At 31.5% G+C, this 20036-nt stretch overlaps 1 protein-coding gene and 1 pseudogene across 2 annotated transcripts; one reads left to right on the plus strand and one right to left on the minus strand.

Annotated features, from left to right (window-relative positions):
* Positions 1–1984: 1984 nt before the first annotated feature.
* Positions 1985–6601, plus strand: LOC143583831 (diacylglycerol O-acyltransferase 1-like; annotated as a pseudogene). The gene is made up of 16 exons (XR_013144249.1): positions 1985–2298; positions 3483–3563; positions 3664–3737; positions 3834–3909; positions 3987–4054; positions 4373–4496; positions 4631–4723; positions 4818–4919; positions 5027–5163; positions 5249–5330; positions 5430–5450; positions 5554–5616; positions 5752–5799; positions 5874–5936; positions 6046–6099; positions 6187–6601. The product of XR_013144249.1 is annotated as a diacylglycerol O-acyltransferase 1-like (transcript).
* Positions 6602–10522: 3921 nt separating this feature from the next.
* Positions 10523–13905, minus strand: LOC143583825 (IQ domain-containing protein IQM1-like). The gene is made up of 8 exons (XM_077066029.1): positions 13856–13905; positions 12900–13368; positions 12584–12764; positions 12303–12391; positions 11751–11838; positions 11425–11655; positions 11245–11346; positions 10523–11146 (listed from the first exon to the last, which is right to left on the minus strand). Exons 2-8 carry the CDS (start codon positions 13130–13132, stop codon positions 10724–10726), a joined length of 1347 nt encoding a protein of 448 aa, XP_076922144.1. The 5' UTR covers positions 13133–13368; positions 13856–13905; the 3' UTR covers positions 10523–10723.
* Positions 13906–20036: the final 6131 nt, after the last annotated feature.

A 20036-nucleotide genomic window follows, 5' to 3' on the forward strand; every position in this document is an offset into this window, starting at 1 on the left:
ATTTGTGATAGATGTTATATGAATAAAAAGTATGAAAGAATTATAATGGTAAAAAATGTACTTGAAAATCCTAACGGATATACCCGATATCTATATATATGGTTGATACTTGACGAGTAATTACCCGACAAGTAATGAACCACACATGAGACACAATTTTATAAATAGGTATTGAGAATTTGAGATTATTGATACACCCAACTACACCGCTTCCGTTAACTTCAAATTTGGACACTCCTTTTTTTATTTTTATTATTATTATTTTCAAATTTGGACACTCTATTATTATTATTATTGTTATTATTTTTAAATTTGGACAATTCTTTATTATTTTTTTATAACAGTGACTTTCTTTCGGCTGTCGCGCTCTCTAATTTAGAGAGCATGTTGCCTTACTTTGCCCAGACTATGTTGTTTTAACTGGGTTCACGCTGATTTTCAGAGTTTGGCTTGGGCATCCCCCCCCCCCCCCCCGCGCGGAAACCAAACCGTCGGCTGCCATTTAACATTTGTTGTGGCACCACAAGAGCAAAACTCTCTAGTGTAACACGATGAGACGAAAACCCGGTTGGGCTCGGAGTTCAAACTGACAACATATCAATTTGGATAAAGGTGTCATACACATCAAGTTCTGGTAACACAAACTTAAGTATTCGTGAGTTAAGCTGATATTTCTTATGCAAATAAATGATATGGATTGTATTACAGTATTAGGATTTTTTATACAACCTGTTAATCCGTCAACTTAACAAGATTGTCTGTCGCGCAATAACTAATTAAGATCTCGTCATAAACCTTAGTATTAAGTAAAATTCATGAATCCCGTTTTAACTTTTAATGAAAAGGAACATTATTTTATTGGGTTGTGAAGTTGCTAATAATTCTAAGATTAAAATTTGGTAATACAATATACTATTTTAGAAATGTTTAATTTATTTAATTTAATTGGCAAGAATTTTTGTTTTAGAAGTATGAAAACAAAGTCTCAACTTAAGATAAGAAGAATAAATTCCAACGTCGGCGATTTAACTTAATATATAAAACAATAAGACGTAATTGTGAAGCAATCCGCAATACCTTAACTTACAATATAAAAGAGAATGTAACTTCAAATAACGGATTTATTAGTATTTATATAAAATAGTTAATATTATCTTTAAATTACTCTAATGTCGGTGCCACAAAAGATATAACCAGCACAGGTTATGTTTAGAGGTGAAAAACATTGATTTGGGCATGCCAACCCGATTTATAACCCAAGAAAACGGTTTGCCCAAGAAAACGGTTTGCCCCAAGCTGGTTGAACCCGACCCAACATGTCAGTTCGTTGTTTCACTTTCTAAAACTGGCCTAGACATAACCTGATAAAAAACATGACAAAAAAGGGTTTTAAAATATTTTTTTTCAACACTAGTTTATGATTTAATGTCGGTATTGTACATGCCACTATAATTCATGTTGGCTCACCGTTGAACGCGTTAGTTTTTTTTTTATTTTTGTTGTACATATATATTATTTTGTTGTATTTGCGCGTTAACGAATTTAATTTTAAATTTCGTTACGGTGCTTAATCCAATACCAAACTACTGGATTTAACAACCGTTTACACGCCATTTTAACATAGCCATTGTATCATAAGACATTATTCTCAACCGATCTTTTAATTGTTATGAAAGAGTTTTGTAAATCATAGAATAATATTTTGAGCATTTTATACTAATCTTCAGCGTAACATAAATCTGGGTCTGACCTTTAAAAATAAATAAAAAAGTACAACGGTGACACTTATCTCACGCACAATTTCACCACCGTCTGTGTGTGTATAGATACATAGAGATACGATTTGGTTTCCAAATAATAATAATAATAATAATAATAATAATAATAATCCAATAAACCGCCTATTCTCCCCCAATCATTTCCTTCTTTCTGCATCATTTCAACTCAAACCTCAATTTCAATTTCATCTGGGACGCAATTAGTTGTTAATCAGTAATGGCGTTGTTAGATCCGCCTAATATCGGCGAATCCACCACCACCACCAACGATATTCGCACCGAGATTCGACGCCGAACGACTCTCATATCCGATACCAATAATAATGTTAATACTACTACTACTACTAATAATAATACTAATAATGATAATAATATTAGTGGCGGTGGTGATACGAAAGAGGAGGAGGAGGATGAATCTAAATCTAAGAAGTGTGTGGTGCATTACGCTTATCGAGCTTCGTCTCCGGCTCACCGGAGAGTTAAGGAGTCTCCGCTGAGCTCGGATGCTATCTTCAAGCAGGTTGAGCTTGTTTTGTTTAATTATTTACTTGTTAATTAATAATTAGTTTATTTTAGATGTCATGTGTTTAGTGTGTTATTATTGCTATGAAAATGATGCATCAAGGTTTTAGGTTAGATAGAAGACTGAGTACCTTTGGAATTGACTTTGATTTTGTTTTGTCTTTTAACTAAACTAACTAACTTACCTGATTTACTACGGTAAGTAATTAGCGGTGAGATAAAGTGAGGTTACGAGAATTAGAACAAACAAATGTACGAAAGTAGTAATAATGATAGTTGTAAACTATAGTAGCTACTGATAAATAGTAGTTGTTTATTTGCTTTTAACTATAAAATGCATATTGGTTGAGAGTTACGGTTTGTTAATAAAGTGGAACTGAATAGAGGGGAAGAATGTTGGGTTAGAGTGCTTCGGTTGGTTTTGGTGGATCATATTGTCCTGGCTCATAGGTTAGGTGGAAGAGTATGAACTGGAGTTTATTTTGAAGTCTAAGTATGTGTGCAATGATTAGTTCAATAGTGTAATTATTGCTTTTGTCTAGCATATACTTTGTTGTAAATACAATGTTTTGCATGCCAAATCTGATCTGGTCAATAGGATAATTATAAGATGGTTAATGTAGAAAGAACTAAAGTTGATTTTTTTGAAAGATGAAACTAGCTTTGAGAGGTTCACACTTGATGATAGACAGTTTAGATAGAAGTCTGTGTGTGGTATGGTATTGATATTTTCCCATGTTAGCTGAAAAGTGCACAAATTTGGATGATTCTGCCTTTTGGGAACGTAAAGTTAAAGATGAAGGAAACATAATAGCTTGGAAGTTTAGTGTAGCATGCACCTTTATTGGTCTTTTTATTTGAAACACACGTTTAGCTCATGATTAAAATCATTTGTATCATATAAAGTGGCTTGTAATGTAGGCACAAAGAACTTTGGTTAATGTCTTTTGGTGGATTAGAAATGTAACATCAAGACAGTTATCATGGACTCTGATGTACCTACCCATGTTACTTTGATAATTAGTGTGTTGTTTTCCGTTCATGTTATGGTAACAAAAAGGCATGTTTCTCTTTATTATTAACATCCACACTTGAGATGAGTGATTATGATTGTGATTATTATACACTTACTTTTAATTACATAAGACATAATTGAAATGGCTAACTAGAAACCTCTGGCAGAGTCATGCAGGTCTCTTTAACCTTTGCATAGTTGTGCTTGTTGCTGTAAACAGTAGGCTCATCATTGAGAATCTGATGAAGGTAAGACCATGTTATCTTTATATTTGGATATCGGTGTCAGCTTATATTATTATGTGAATCATATGCGCTATAGCTAACATTATTCCAATTACATTTGCAGTATGGATTGTTGATCAATTCCAATTTTTGGTTCAGTTCAAGATCATTAAGAGAGTGGCCACTTCTGATGTGCTGGTAATATTCTTTTTTAGTCACTTTAGTAAAAGCCATATAAGAAATAGTACACCATTTTAATAATTTGTATGGTTGTGTTGGTTTCTGATCTTGCAGCATGTCTCTTCTGCTCTTTCCTCTTGCTGCTTACATTGTTGAGAAATTAGCTTGGAAAAAACGTATATCCGACCCTGTAAGTGAACTGTTTCCTACAGTCATGTGAAAATTTTGTTAATTTCACAGAAACTAATTAAATCTGATCTTTTGTAGTTTGTAATTACTCTCCATGTTATAATAACTACAACTGCAATTCTGTATCCAGTTTACATGATTTTGAGGTCAGTTTGTTTACACCCTTAAATGCTACAAGTTTGTTTTGTGCTTTTTGAAATACGGTCTCAGTTAACCTAGTTTTCATTATTGTTATCGGATAGTCATTTGGAAATATTAAATCAAAGTCTTATCTTTAGCAGTATAGCTTGTCTACTTTATAAATGAATTGAAATTACCACCCGTGCTATTGTTTTAAACGAAATTTATAGGCTTATACATAAATAGAATCAATTGATGCATATGGAAGGCCACAGTTGAAGTTGAGACTTATATAGGCAAGACATGCATTCTCATGTGGCTACTTAAACTTCAAATCTATGCAGGTTTGGTTCAGCTGTTCTATCAGGTGTTACATTGATGCTGTGTGCTTGCATTAACTGGTTAAAGTTGACATCTTTTGTGCATACAAATTACGACATGCGGTCCCTTGTAAATTCAACTGATAAGGTAAGTTAATAGGATATATTTTGGATTTCATCACAAATCAATCCTATTTTGCCAAAACATCTCAAATTGTATCCTATGTCCCTATGGGAATACTTTTATTTTTCTAATGTACGTGCGATATGTTATGTTGCTAGGGAGAAGCGGAGTCCAAAAAATTTGAGTTATTTTATGATGTGGACTTCAATAGCTTGGTTTATTTCATAGTTGCTCCTACTTTGTGTTACCAGGTATAAAATGCTCAGCCTTCACCATTATTATTATTATTATTATTGCTGTTGTTAATATCATTATCGTTATCATATTGAGGCATTTTACTTGTAGGTAAGCTATCCTCGGACTGCGTTTATTCGAAAGGGTTGGGTGTTACGACAACTGATCAAGCTGGTAACATTTACAGGGTTCATGGGATTCATCATAGAACAGGTAAGCCTGTCCTTTTTCAGGATGCTACACTTTTCTAATTTGTACTTCCTTTGCTTCCCAAACACCACCTAATCATTTCAAACTAATATGTTATATCTTATCCACAGTATATCAACCCAATTGTCAAAAACTCTCGACATCCACTGAAAGGAGACATTTTATATGCAATTGAGCGGGTTTTAAAGCTTTCAGTTCCAAATTTATACGTGTGGCTCTGTATGTTCTACTGCTTTTTTCATCTTTGGTAAGTATTTGCTGCTTTTATCACTCCAGTAATAGCTTTTGTTCATCATCATCTAGTCACATTTACATGCATTACTATAACATAGGTTAAATATACTAGCCGAGCTTCTTCGTTTTGGAGATCGCGAGTTTTATAAAGATTGGTGGAACGCGCAAACTATTGAGGAGGTGTGACCTATTTACCAATTATTTATTTATTATTATTATATTCAAATATTGTTTGCTAATTTACTTATTTGCATACTTTCTCCATCGGTGCGGTTGTAGTACTGGAGACTATGGAATATGGTGAGCAGCTTCAAAATTAAATTCCTCCATCTTTTAGCTTTTATACACACACGAATGCACATAGACATACATTATATAACATATCCTGTATAAATTCTTGCAGCCTGTTCATAAATGGATTGTAAGGCATCTGTATTTTCCATGCTTGCGTAATGGGATACCTAGGGTATGATCTATTTTCCCAATTATGTATCGTTTCATGATTAGAAGAATATAGTTTCCCTTCACTTGAATTTTTTATATAATTGATTTTCAGTTTTTTCATAATAAATAATTGACTTTGTGTCGGCCCTTGGATCAGGGTTCTGCCATCTTGATTGCATTTTTCATGTCTGCTGTGTTCCATGAGGTAAATTTAATCTCTTTAGTCTTTTACTCATTACAATGGATATTTTTTTTAATTTTGTTTTCTATTTTTTAAAGCTTTGTATTGCTGTTCCCTGCCACATTTTCAAATTTTGGGCCTTTATCGGGATCATGATTCAGGTAATGTTCTTTATTACTTTTTTGCTTCATGTGTCGGTTATATCAGCATCTAAGACCATACCTAGTCAAAACGGGTTGAAACTCTTACCATTTACCAATCTAATGACAGGTACCGTTGGTCTTACTGACAAACTACTTGCAGAACAAGTTTCAAAACTCAATGGTATCTCATACTGTGTCTCTATAATTATCGACTTATCGTATTCTCGTTGACCATGAATTGAGGTCTAATTACGAAACTTGAATGCAGGTGGGAAACATAATCTTTTGGTGCATCTTTAGCATTCTTGGCCAACCCATGTGCGTATTACTCTACTATCACAACGTCATGTCATGAACCAAAAGGTGAATAGTACCAAGTGAATTTTAGCCGATTCTCGTTCTTAGAAAGCAATTTTTTAGCAAGTTTTATGTGAAATTAGTCTCAGTGGTAACCATGTATTGTGTGTGTTTTCGGGTCTTGTGATGGTAGGTGTCGGTTAACTGTTAACCATCAAACCTGTCATCAGGCGTTGTTGGTCTCGAACTTGTTAATAGTAATATAGTGTTTCACAAATTCATAGTATATACTGCTCTGTTAGTTGATAATCAGCTCTCGGTTGGAATTAATATTCTAATAACCAGATTATCCGGTCCATTGGTCGCATCGACTTTAAAAACAGAATAAACCCAGAAATTAAATAACCCGAACTTCTAACAAGTTTTATTTATTTATTAGTAGCTTTGTCTATCTACATATATTAACAGTCTTTTAAGTAATTTAGAGTATATGCATATGAAATATGAAACTATTTTATACAGTATGAGTTTACAATATTTATAACATTTAAAGCGTGAACAGTTAGAAAATAGCTTTGTGTCGTTGATTTTATTCGGGCTTCCTGGTTTAGTAGTAGTTCGGTTGTTTCTCCTCGGGGGTGTAATTACACGGTTGGGTTTCCGCCACAAGGGACTTAGTTTTGCTAAAATGTCACATTTTATTTGCTTGATAAAATAAAATATGACTTTCAGACACAAGAATCATATTAAATCTACACATTCACATGAATTTATCCATTGATTACCACATCATCCACCATGGTAATCATAACTTTTCACTTTATGCCCATTATAAAGACAGATATAGAGTCTAGATATGAATGAATCACATAAACCCAAATGGAAGATTCGAGTTCGAAGTCTTACAACGACAAGACGATGCAAATAGAAGCATACAACACCCACCAATCATCGTCTTCACAAGTCCAGATCGAAAACAACGATCCAAGTGTTGCAAAGTCGATATCCAGAACGTGGAAGTTGACCGATCCTGAATTGCGAAGAAAGAAGAGGATTGCTGGCTACAATGCTTATGCTGTTGAAGGGAAGGTCAAAGGGTCAATCAGGAAGAGCTTTAGGTGGATTAAAGATAAATGCTCAAAGATGGTTCATGGTTTTAGATCATGACCTGACAGGACTCGTATATTGCATTGTGTTTTTGTCGTAAAGTTTGGTTTGTTGGGTTGTATCGCAAGCGAGAAAAGTTGTAAAATGGGATTTGGTAATTTGATGTTGGGAATGAAGTATGAAAATGATGTGGAATATTGATGATTTGATTGATGCTTATGGTGTTGATGATGTGTATCTTTGTATCCTCTTCATAAAAAGTTTAAATTAAGAATATTACGGAAACATGGTTTTAATGTTAGTATGTATTTTTCATTTTCCTGGCAATTACATTCATATGAAATTAACAAATTATTTTGTTATATTTAATTTTTCAGTTTTTATGTGGCTTGATTATACAATTTTTAATTGTAAAATATAAAGTCAATTAAAAATTTATTATACACAGAATATTAATGACAGCAAATTATCATGATTAATCAATTTTAAATTGTAAAGATTCCAAGGATGATTATATCATCAAAGTTCTGGTATATGATTTTTGGGATAATCATGTTTTTTTAATAAACATGAGCAGATGTTCTCAATGACATCATATTAATTTATTAAAATCTATGTGTATGAATATATTTTTTATTAGTATCATGGATATATATTATCATTTATCTAGAGTTGGTATGTACTTGGAGAACCTTTTTTGTCACACAGACAACTATATATGGCTATATCAAGAGTTATAGCATGCATATATGTTACTTTATTAAGAGTTATAAGTAGGCATGAACTAAATATTTTGATTTTTGATAAACAATGTATACCTGCTAATACAATCATAAATGTAGTCTAAAAGGAAGTTTTACCTATTAGTAACATATTTGTGCAATCTTAGTTATGTAATTTTAATTTAATTGTAATTATCTATACTATATATAATACATCAAACAATGGCAAATTAAGACACTCATTTTTAAGTAATTTACAATACTTAAAGCATGAGGTATAATCTATAACAAGGGTAAAGGGGTAATTGACACACTAAATATCATGTGTTATTCAGTTTTTCTTAATATATTTACAATTTTTACCCTTTAACTTTGACTACCTTATGAACATTTTAAAAATTTATACAACATTGCCCCCTCATCTTTAACCCTCAACTTGACAATTCTATTTAATGTTTTATTTTTCTTATATTTTTAAGATATTATGCTTTAAAAAAAAGACAAAGATACTGTTGCAACAAGCTCTTTTTTTTGACGTTTCGGTATAAAAAACTTTCAAAACCGATGTGTTTTTTAAAACGTACAAGTCAATAAAGCATTAGCGTAAAACTCAAATGTGCAACTATAAATAAACATATAAATTACAAAACAAGTCCTCCCATTTAAACATCACGTGTTATTCAATTTTTCTTAATATATTTACAATTTTTACCCTTTAACTTTGACTACCTTATGATAATTTTAAAAATTTATACAAGATTGTCCCCTCATCTTTAACCCACAACTTGATAATTCTATTTAATGTTTTAACTTTCTTATATTTTTAATATATTATGCTTTAAAATAAAAAAAACACACCGTTGCGACGAGCTCATTTTTGTCGACGTTTTGATATAAAAAGCTTTCAAAACCGATGTGTTTTTTAAAACTTACAAGTCAATGAAGCATTAACGTACAACTCCAATATGCAACTAATAAACTATAAAATGTTCAAATACATAAACATGTATTAACGTGCAACCCACCCACGTTCTATTGTATGATTATCAGAGTCTATGTTCAAACACCCGCTGCATCGCGCGAGCACTCTTCTAGTATAAACAATATATGATCAATTTGTTGACTGTATTTCACTTAATTGTCAAAGTTTAAAATTTTCAATAATTATCCGAGTAATACACGGGCCTTAAAATAGTAAGAAAATATAAATGGATGTGAAATTGATGGATGAGTACGGGTTTTTTTTTTTTTTTTTTTTTTTTTTTGTTAGTATGGACATTAGGTGTGTTTTGGAACATTATTATAACATATAGCAATGATTTAAAGTTTTGTGTGTTACATTAAATGTGACTTTTTAAAGTTGCTTACACTTCTCATGATTTAGTTTCATATGCAATTTGCCTACCAAAAATTATATCTTTGAAAATATTGAAAATTTGTAAAACTAAAAAATAAAAAAATTGGTGATACTTGAAACCCCAAATTTACGTGACAATTAATCAACTTATTTGTATAGTCCATTCAATATATTTGATTGACTTTGACCAAAAAGAAATTATATTTGGATGATTTTGTGTATTGACTAGAATCTAAATTGACATCTGGTCCTATGAAGTGTGAATCAAATCCCGACAATAACATATGATGACCAAATCAAAGCCCAAAAATAGAAGTAATGGAACCGAAAATCAAATAAACTTTTTTCAAATAAAGTTTTAAAAAAAATCAAACATGTTAGTATACTCACTTAATGTTTGCTCAATACATAACATTTTTAAGTAGACGACACTTGTATGTAGAGCTGACAATTTTTTACACGCACCTGTTAAAGGGACAACGATATTAACAGGTTGGCCTTTTGGGTTTGAGCTCAATATGTTTCGTGTTTTAAACAAATCGACTTGTATAAAATTTGTGTTCAGCAGGTTAAACGCAAGTTAACATGTTCTAACTTGTTTATATTTTTAATTTTAAAAAAATATTTATTTTTGTTAAAGTATGTTATCTATTAATGAAGATTTTTTTTATTTTTATGAAGTTTTATTATCATGTTTAAGGATATTTATGTATTAATTAATACTTTTTTGAGCTTTGGTAATTTTTGTTTCAAAACATGCATTAGGTCATGTAACCTATCTATAAGCATATTTGTATTTTTAACTAGCTCTACATGTAATCATGTCTAACATGTTATGTCAGTTTTGTTGTGCGGCTCCATACAACGTCTATGGTCACTTCTTACATATTCATCTTGTATATATTCGTGTTTACATAGTTTTCTACTTACATTTGGTTTTGATTGAACGGCCCTACGTGTCTATTTAAATGACAAGTAAGCAAAGTGCAACAGTAATTTTTAAAATATAACTTAGTTACTAAATCATGATAATGCTAACTTAAGAACAATTCTTAATAATAAGAAGACAAAGAACAAATAATCCAACCCGTGATCAGTGATCACAGGTAATAAATAAAATATATTAATTGTCTGATGAGTCAAAAAGACATGTTACAATGTCATTAGATCAACCTACCAACCCTTATTATATATGTTTCAACAAATTTAATAAATAATCAAGATATTAAATATTAATTAAAAGATTTTTTTTTTTTACTTTGGGTCACCTACTTTATACAAAATGTCAAAGATCAAAAGGGGCCCACAACCAAAAATGTTGCTTAGCTGGCAGCTATTGGGGTCCTAGGGCTAGGGAGGCCCATGTAAGAGATCCTTGGAGAGAGTCTCACACCCGGGCTGGGTCGGGGAGACGGGATCGGCCCAAAATTCCCGGGTGAGATACGTGGAGATAAATGAACATGTTCAAGGGCCAGGAATTGTAGCTCGGTTGGGTAATCCCGAACAATGCCGATTCGTGGCCCCATTCCTGAGGCCCACTTGCTAGAAACACGGTTAGTTTCTTGAAAGCGGGCGGAGATGGGCCCTTGAGCAAAAGTGGGCGTGGTTGCACGTTCTGCTGCATTGTCTGGTGTACAAAAGATTTCTTGCGGTCTTGCACGTGGAATGACTAGTGGTTTGGGCTTGGTTTCGGGCTGCGTGACCTTGAATGAAAAGCGCACGTCATCGTCATCAACCGAGCATTTCTACACAAGTAACATGCCACGAATATTATGAATATAATGTACAACACGTTGATGCATCAAGGTACAAGTTCACAATGCACGAAAATAATAAAATGTACCTTAACATTTGTGAGATCAACATGGTTTTCCTCTAAGAAGCTAATAAAGTCCCTAAAGTTTTCTTCTGTTGGTAGATAGTGACCACTATAAGGCCAAATAGCCTAAAGAAAATATAACAAATGGTTAAAAATATAAACTTTGGATTAGTCGAATTGTACTTACGCATTAGCGACTTGTACCTCAAGAATGCCGCCATGGGCCACCAATCTACCGGCAGCAGTGGTGGCACCACCGGCTAGAAAACTTGAATGTTGAAACGAGCCTTTTTGTTTTCGGCCAACGTACAAGTTTTTTGAAGTGCTAAGAACAAAGATCCATTTAGAACCTTCAACGGTTTCCAAAAGTAAGCGGCTTTGTCTATAAACAAGCTTCCCGTTTTCCACTATTACTTCATACGCTTCGCGTTCGTTCTGTTTAATTAAATGTAAATGTAAATGTCGTCGTTTAGTAACATATAGTAGTAAATAAAGATGAGATATAATAAGTTGACGAAAAGGAAACTTACCGGGCCTAAATATTTTATGCATTGATGTTGTAAGCGGAACCTTGGGCATTTTTCGGCGTTCATTTCTTTACCATCTCCAACATCCAACCTTCATATATGCAAAAATACAAAACCATTAAGGGTCTATTAAACTTAAATAATATGTAGAACTAGTCAACTAGATGGTATTTGTTGACCCTATGACCAGTCAAACTTCATATTAATAGGTATCTAATATGCCTGTTTTTCTTATGGTTTGGTCATATAAGTTGTCACATGTATAGTAGATGAAGTGAATGCAAAAAGATATACTTTGAACCAATTTTTTGCTTCTTTTTTTATAAATATTGATTTAATAGATTTTAATATGGAATGAATTAATATGATTAAGGATGATGTGATTTTTTAAACTATTTAGAAAATGTATATATAATGTCATGAAATTTAGAAGGATATATAATTTTTTTCCCTCATAATAAAAATGTGTCATATGTCTTTAAGCTCGGCTAAAAGTAGTTGTATCATGTCTAGAAACACGATTTAAAACTTGTACATTTGGTTAAAGAAACTTACCAATAGAAGAAAGGTTGACTGCTTTCGCTCTTGAACCATAGATCATAGTAAATGTGCAGATTATGACCATACCGATGCCGTGGGTCGATCTGCAAGCAAACAATGAGTATGAGACGAGACAATTTTTTATTTGAAACTCGAAAAAAAAAAATTTTTTTGGATAAATTCACATGCTTTAAAACAAATAAACTTTTTAAAGATTTTCAAGAAATTTTGATATTGTAATAAAGTTTGAAACTTTTTGACATCAAATCAATTGGATTGTGTGGGCAAGTACTCACAGCTTCAAGCCAATGCTGCAAGGCCAACTTTTGAGCCTTTTCATTCTTGCAAAGACCCTTTCCCACTTTAGCAGCCCGAGTTAAGGCCCGGGCCCACCGTGAAACCGCAGTTTCGGGCTTCTCAACGTTAAAAAACGAAACCAAACTCCGATCCAACGCTGCAAAATCCAAAGCCTTCCACCTACAACACATCACCCAAATTCAGAAAAAATATTAAAAAAAACATAAAGTAAAAAAACCAACTTTGACTTTGACTCTGACTTTTTCGGTCAAAAAATCAAACTATTGCCCAAACTGGTGGAAAATGGAAACTAACCATAATTCCTCAACAACAACAGCACAATCGGCTAAATTTCTTCGTGTTCGATAACTTTTGTATATCTTCTGAACCGTAGTCGCTGCAGCATTGAGTTCGCTAACGGGCCGAGGAGAAACAAAGACAGTTGACCCGGGAGAAGTCAACCCACTCAGTTTAATACTCAATTTTTCTGGTTCTGGTTTCTTAAATTCCTGAACTAGATTCTTGAAAGAAAGTGTGGTTTCAAGCATTATCTTTAACGGTTCTCGGTTCTTTAAAACGATCGAATTCTTCCTACTTAAACCGACACAAGATTCTTCTTCGGGTTCTACTTCTTTAGATACTTATTCGGATTCCTTGAAGGGATTGGTTGGTGATCCCATATTGATTTCATATGGCAAGATTAAGAAACTATGGTTCAAGATTTGTTCCCAGGCTGATGTTAATAATGATAAGGACAAACCCATAAAAGAAATAATCAAGATTTCTGCATAAAACATATAAAAAGATTCAAACTTTCATCAGATTTTATTACTAATAAATAAATTTGACCAAGTCAAACCATACAATGTTCTTCATAATGAATGAATCATAATAATAATAATAATAATAATAATAATAATAATAATAATCACAACAAGATCAAAACACATTAGCACACAAAAACACATAAGGATTCTTTACTATGAGTTTAAACTGACAATAATCTTGCACTAAATTTATAAAATCAAATTTCAAAAAAATAAAAATAAAAAAATAACACACAATGCATGATTAATTATTATAAACCAAACCCAAAAATGGAAACTTGAAATATAACCAAATGCATGAAAAATCTTTTTTCATGCACTAGATTTATAAAATCTAATTAAAAAAAAACTGTGCATGATTAATCAATCTAAACTACCAAATCCATAAAGGGAAACTTTAAATACAATCAAATAAATGTAAAATCATGAAAAAGAGTTACTTACAATGAATAAAGGCAAGACCTTTATATCCAAATGCTTGGTTTCTTGATTTCCAGGCTAAATTTTCAAGATTTCAAGCTCTGAGCTTTTTATTGAAAAGAATGATGATTATGAACAAACAAACCCCTGTTGTCACCTATATATATAAGACACCCTGACCGTACAAAAAGAGATAAGAATTAAAAAAAAAATAGTTTTATATTTTTGAGTAGCTTAAATATATGCTTGACTTGAATAAAGAAAATGAAAGAGTTTAGAAACCGAGTGTTTGATTTTGATTTATGTGAACAAGTAAAAGAAAACCCGGTAGCACGTGGTTGATATTCAAAGGTTTAGAATGTGGAATAATATTATTACGGTTATCACGGAAAGGTTTGTACTTTTAGAGACAAAGTGTTTGTTTGTATATATATGTGTATAATATTAATGGGCATGTATGTATGTATGTGTGTGGAGATAGAGAGAAGACTGGTCAAAGAAAGAAAAGATTAATAAGTAGGTGACGGGGTTCACGATAAGTCAATTGCATGACCCGCGTTACAATGGAAGTCAATAATATCACAGATTTCGACTGATAAAAGTAAAACATGGTTTAGAATTGTGACATCTTGCAACTACAATAAATACCTTTTTGTGGCTCATACATTATGGTGGAACACCTACAAAGATAGATATTGAAGACGAGTATAGGTATTTATTGATATCGGTACCGAATTATAACTTAAACTGGTCAAATGATTGACAAGTTAAAACTTAAAACTAGTTGACAGGTTGTAAAGTTGATTGTAACTTGTGCCATCAACCCACGCTTTGCGGTGGGGGCCTAATACGAACTTGGTCGGTATCAATTTGGTTCTTTGTGATACTTGTGGTACGTTACCTACCCGATATGTTTGGTTTAATTGAATTGTGCACGACAACATGATTACAGTGTGATGACAATGATCGGTCGAAGATTTCAATTAATTTGGTTGAATTCATTCACATTTCGAATAAACTTGTTTTACATAAATGAATTAAGTGAATTATTGAAATTTATTCTTAACCAAATACATTATCAGTGAAATTTAGGTTTTAGTTCTAACAAATTTTGTAAACCAAATACGTTAAAATATAATTCGTATTTCAGTTCCATTGAATATTGTAAACCAAATGTGCTGTAAAGAAATCTATACCTAATAAATAAGTAACTATCCACTGACACATATTACAACCGTATAAGCTTCGTAATATATAGATTACAGCTTACAAATTGAGTTTAAAAAGAGAACTCTTGTCATCTCACACATGACATACCCTCTTTCCGCTCTAGCATTTCGGGTTTTTTTCATCGTTAACTATTTCATATTTTCTTTATATAAAATCCTTTAACACATAAGTTACTAACCTAGTAGTATAATATAAAAACCCAACATTACTTCATTTATGTAATTTTCACAAAAATTAGAGTTTTTCAAGTTCTTAATATTATATATATTGTGATAGATACTACAAGAATAACCTCATTTTAGATAACAACCAATACATGTGTTTTTGTTTTGTTTTATTAATGTTCATATATGCAATTGGTGTGTGCACGGCGTTTTTTCTTTTCTAATGTCAACTTTCAATATTCTCTATTCAATTCATCTTACTCACTCCACACGCTTTCATTCGATCTTTTTTGCATATTAATATTAGTAGCTTTTGAACTTGTGTATTACACGAGATTTGCCAAATAGTAAAAACAAAAAGATCTATTATTTGAAAAAAATGAACAAAATTAAAGGTAAAAAATAAAATATATAGTACAAACAATAAGAGGTCTAGAATCTCAAATTTACAAAATCGATTTTTTATATACAATATTTGCATAAACTGTTTTGACCAATAACTCGTGGATAACTATGATGAATGGGATGAAAGATTAGAAAATTATAACCCATTTCTCAAAATTGTTTTGTCCCATGACCTATGGATTGTTAGAATAAATAAGATGAGAAATTAGATAATTAGAAATGAAATTATAACCCATTTGCCAAAATTATCTTGACCCATGACCCATGGATTGTTAGAAAGAATTAAATGAGATATTAAAGAATTAAAAAAGAAATTATAACTCATTTGTCAATACGGTTTTGCTCCATAACCAATGGATAAGTCAAATGAATGAGAGGAGAGATTATGCCAAGAATGAATGTGGGATTGCCACATCATCTTCATTATTTTCTTTTATTAGTATAGTTAGATTATTAATTATTGTTTTATGTTTATATATCAAGTGTGTGTGTAAACTGATTTAAAACTTTACGTCTTATCTTTGAACACCTGCCTCATACGGCTGCTATCAAGTCTCTAATTCAAACATATATTTACTGTCACTAATTTAATAAGTAGATAATAATCAGGGCCGTCTCCGAGGATTTAGATGCCTCGGCCGAGCCGAAATAAAAAGGCCCATAGCCTTAACAAGTAACGAAATATATAAGCTAATTTTTTTAAATGACGCTTAATGTTATAACAATAAACATAGAAAACTATATTATTAAAATCAAATACCGTAATAACTAATGATTAATCAATGATTCGTGAAACTCTCTTAACATTGGATAAAAAAATAGCTTGGTCCTTGGTGGCTGGCTTGGTCAACCACAGAGGAGCCTGACGGTTAGCAATGAACCAATAGTGATGGTCGGCTGAGTTAGTCATTGTTTAGGTTTTGTTCAACATTCGCAAAGAATGAAGAAAACAAAAAAGGAATTTCAATCGACAACTATTTCTTTTATTTTGCATTGGAAGTTTATTTAATTTTTTAATTTTTAGTTTTAGTTTGGGACCAATAATTTAAACTTGATTAAATGGATTACGAATATAAAAAGAATTTTGGGCCAATAATTATAAGAGATGGTAAAGATCAAATCATATTTTACAAGTTTTATAATTTTAAATGTATATATAAAAAATATAGATATAAAAATTTTTGGCCCTCAAATATTACGTGCCCGACGACGGTCCGACCGGCACTACCCTCCAGCCGGCCATGATAATAACCATATGTATATGTTCATGCATGTATCCCTGTCTAGTAATGATTTTCAACGTTTCAATTTTATATATTTTTCTCACTTTGTAAATATGTTTTTATTATCACTGCACTGTTTCATAAATACGTTTAAAATTTATATGGTTAAAACTATATGTTCGGATACGGGATCCCCGAAACTCAATCTTAACTCAATGTAAAATATTCAAGTACGATCATAACCGTCTCCTATCGAGGCGGGCTTAGAAACGTCATGTTTACATGTTAAAGTATCGTATATATATTATATATAGTTAATATTTTCGAAGTAATGTAAATAACATGAAAAATGACTAAATGAGTATTTTACCATACAAGCACATAAAAAATATGATAATGAAAAAGGTTTTTGATGGCTGTAAGTCTCAAGGTTGTGGCTAAGAAGCTAATTATCACATTTGATTGTTGAACTCTTAATAATTATTATATATATATATATATATATATATATATGATTACAATTTATATCAATAGAAGTTAATTTTAACCATGGGTGTGAAGTGTTTAATCTCTTAACCATAGATTTTAGTTTATCAAGATCCTAAGCAAAAGCTTCTCTAAGTTGTGGCTAACATATTTCTATGTAACTTGAGTTGAGACTACTAAATTTAAAAAAAAACTGTTCAATATGATAAGCTACTATATGTCACTGTTTTATATAGTGCAGGTATTAGATGATACATATTTAGTATATATTCTCATCATCTTTTGGACACATATATCTCGAATGTCCTAGCCGAAAAGGTGACCATATATAGTTGATAGATATTAACTACCAAAGAGCTTTTGACGTAACGGTATCAATGTGTGTAAAATGTTATATTCCTTTTAATAAAATTGAGGGTTCGAGTCTTGAGGTGGACAACGTTTTGTATATAAATTAAACGTGTTAGATTTATATAAATGGCAAACACATTTCGATTCACAAGCTTATAAAGTTTGGTTTGTGAAGCACGAGCTCGATCTAGTTTATTAAAAGAAGGTTTGATGAAAAATGGCTTGAGTTTTATTCGAGATTTTAGCGAGCTGATCCACAAAAGTTTACAAACGCTCTACTCGTTTACACCTATAAGCTGACTAACATGTTTTGACGATTTGATAAGGTAAGAATGATGTAATATATAGGATGTTGAAAGTGACTAGATTGTATACATGTTAATATACACAATATAATATTTTGGAAGAATATAATAATATATCATGAAAAGAATGACATTACACACTTCTCCTATATTTACATGACAACTTTGTTAAATTTATTATTTATGTTTAGATTGTATGTATTAGTATAGTGTATATATTGGTATAGGAACGTGTTAAACATAAGTATATAAGTACATAGCTATATGATCCTTTCACAATTCACATATTGTGTTTTTGGAGTTTGAAACAATAATTTAAGCATAATTCAGACCAACTCACTGACATACCTATACATTTGATTTAAGGTTGCATCATTCCGGGGTTTTAAACCCCGGAAACAGAATATATTAAGAGATTTATAATTTGACACCAAAAATACATACAATATATTCAACACACATGGTAATATGGTATTAGCACTAGTTATTAAAAGAAAAATATAACTTTTACTACCAAATGGTTAAATACAAATATACAATATAGCAGTTTTGGACGTTGGGCTTCTCTCTGGTCCAATGGGCTATCTTGCCTCACTTTCTTTCTGTTAGCAAGTTTATAACGTGCAGTTTTCTAATTGTAACTTTGTAAGTTGTAACATGTTTATTTTCTAATAGTATAAAACTACTATATTTTATGAAACATGAGGTATATAAAATTCGTTAGCTAACATTCAATGGTCCATGTAGTTTGATAAAATAGCAATGTTGTTGTGTTCTAACTTTAAAAAATAGCAAGTTTAATACATGTAGTTGTCAAAGTGTAACGTGCTTATTTTCTAATAATAACTCATGTCAAAGGTTCGATCATATCGTACAAAGTGACTTAATTGAAACATCTAACTATCTATATAATTGCCTACCATGAAATCTTACGTGTCGCTCTCAGGTTGGTTCCCCCATTTATTAGAGCCACCAGATTGCTTGATTTCTAAATGGAGGCTTCTCATGCATTTAACCCGAATTCATGGATATGGGTCTCACCAACCCAGATAACACTTAAACGGGTTATAACATCTCATTTATTGGTGAAATAACACCTTAATAATCAAAGAATAATTTCCACGGGTTATGGGTCTTACCAAACCCTAATAGCCCTCAAATGGGTTATAAGATCTCATTTATTGGTAAACATTTTCATCATCAAACTCTAATTTAATTTCTCTCCTTTACATGTTCTCCGTTGCTGGTCTATCATCTCCATCGGCGGTTAACTTTCGATACTACCCACCACCGTCAACTACATCAACGCCTTCTTTTTCATTAGACAAATATTTGTGTTCATGTTTGTTCATTAAAAAAAACATGCTCGTGTTCGTTTATGTTTGTTTGTTAAAAATCTAAAAAACCTACTCATCTTAATTCAAAAAAACCCAAACGCTAAAAAATATAATAACAAACTAATATATATGTATTAAATTAAAACAAAATTACGTTAAAAAATAAATAATCATAAAATAGCAAAACGATTAAAAACAAAAACTTAAATAAACTCCCATAACACGGGAGAATCAACATAGTTTTTAATATTTCATTACTATTTTGCAAAGTTACCCTTTTAGAAAATGGTAAAATTGTCATATTGTAAAACCTAACACGATTTTGTTTTTAACACGATTTCTTTACATAAAAAAACTAAACAATGTACTTTCTTTTTAATCTTTTAAAAGTTATTTAACAATTTTTGACAAAATAAATAGTACGTTAATTATAATATGGCTCTATACATAAAAATGTGAATTTAACTCCAAGCTTTTAAACCGTCTTCAACTATATAAACTCCGATGTTATTTAGTAATTAGAAAAATATCAATAGGCATACTTTTTACTTTAAGGCAGAGTTTAAGAGAATTTTGGTTTTCAGTCTACTACGAGTCTACGATGCAGAAGAGCTAAAAATAATAGGTAGACCGAGCCTAAGACCGAGACCAAACCACTTGTTTTCAATAATAATCCTAACTCGTTAGATTTCATAGGCATATAT

This window comes from Bidens hawaiensis, unplaced genomic scaffold (genome assembly GCF_021521415.1).
Source record: "Bidens hawaiensis isolate Kalapana, Puna unplaced genomic scaffold, B.hawaiensis_p1.1 tig00032546_1, whole genome shotgun sequence".
NCBI lineage: Eukaryota > Viridiplantae > Streptophyta > Magnoliopsida > Asterales > Asteraceae > Bidens > Bidens hawaiensis.

What these genes read in the sequence shown, in the direction of transcription:
- LOC143583825 (XM_077066029.1), bottom strand. Translation starts at nt 13,132, where the DNA reads ATGCTTGAAACCACACTTTCTTTCAAGAATCTAGTTCAGGAATTTAAG. An exon ending in GCATAAAATATTTAGGCCCG is followed by an intron (nt 11,656 to 11,750) that starts GTAAGTTTCCTT and finishes TTAATTAAACAG; the next exon opens with AACGAACGCGAAGCGTATGA. An exon ending in CCCATGGCGGCATTCTTGAG is followed by an intron (nt 11,347 to 11,424) that starts GTACAAGTCGCT and finishes TATTTTCTTTAG; the next exon opens with GCTATTTGGCCTTATAGTGG.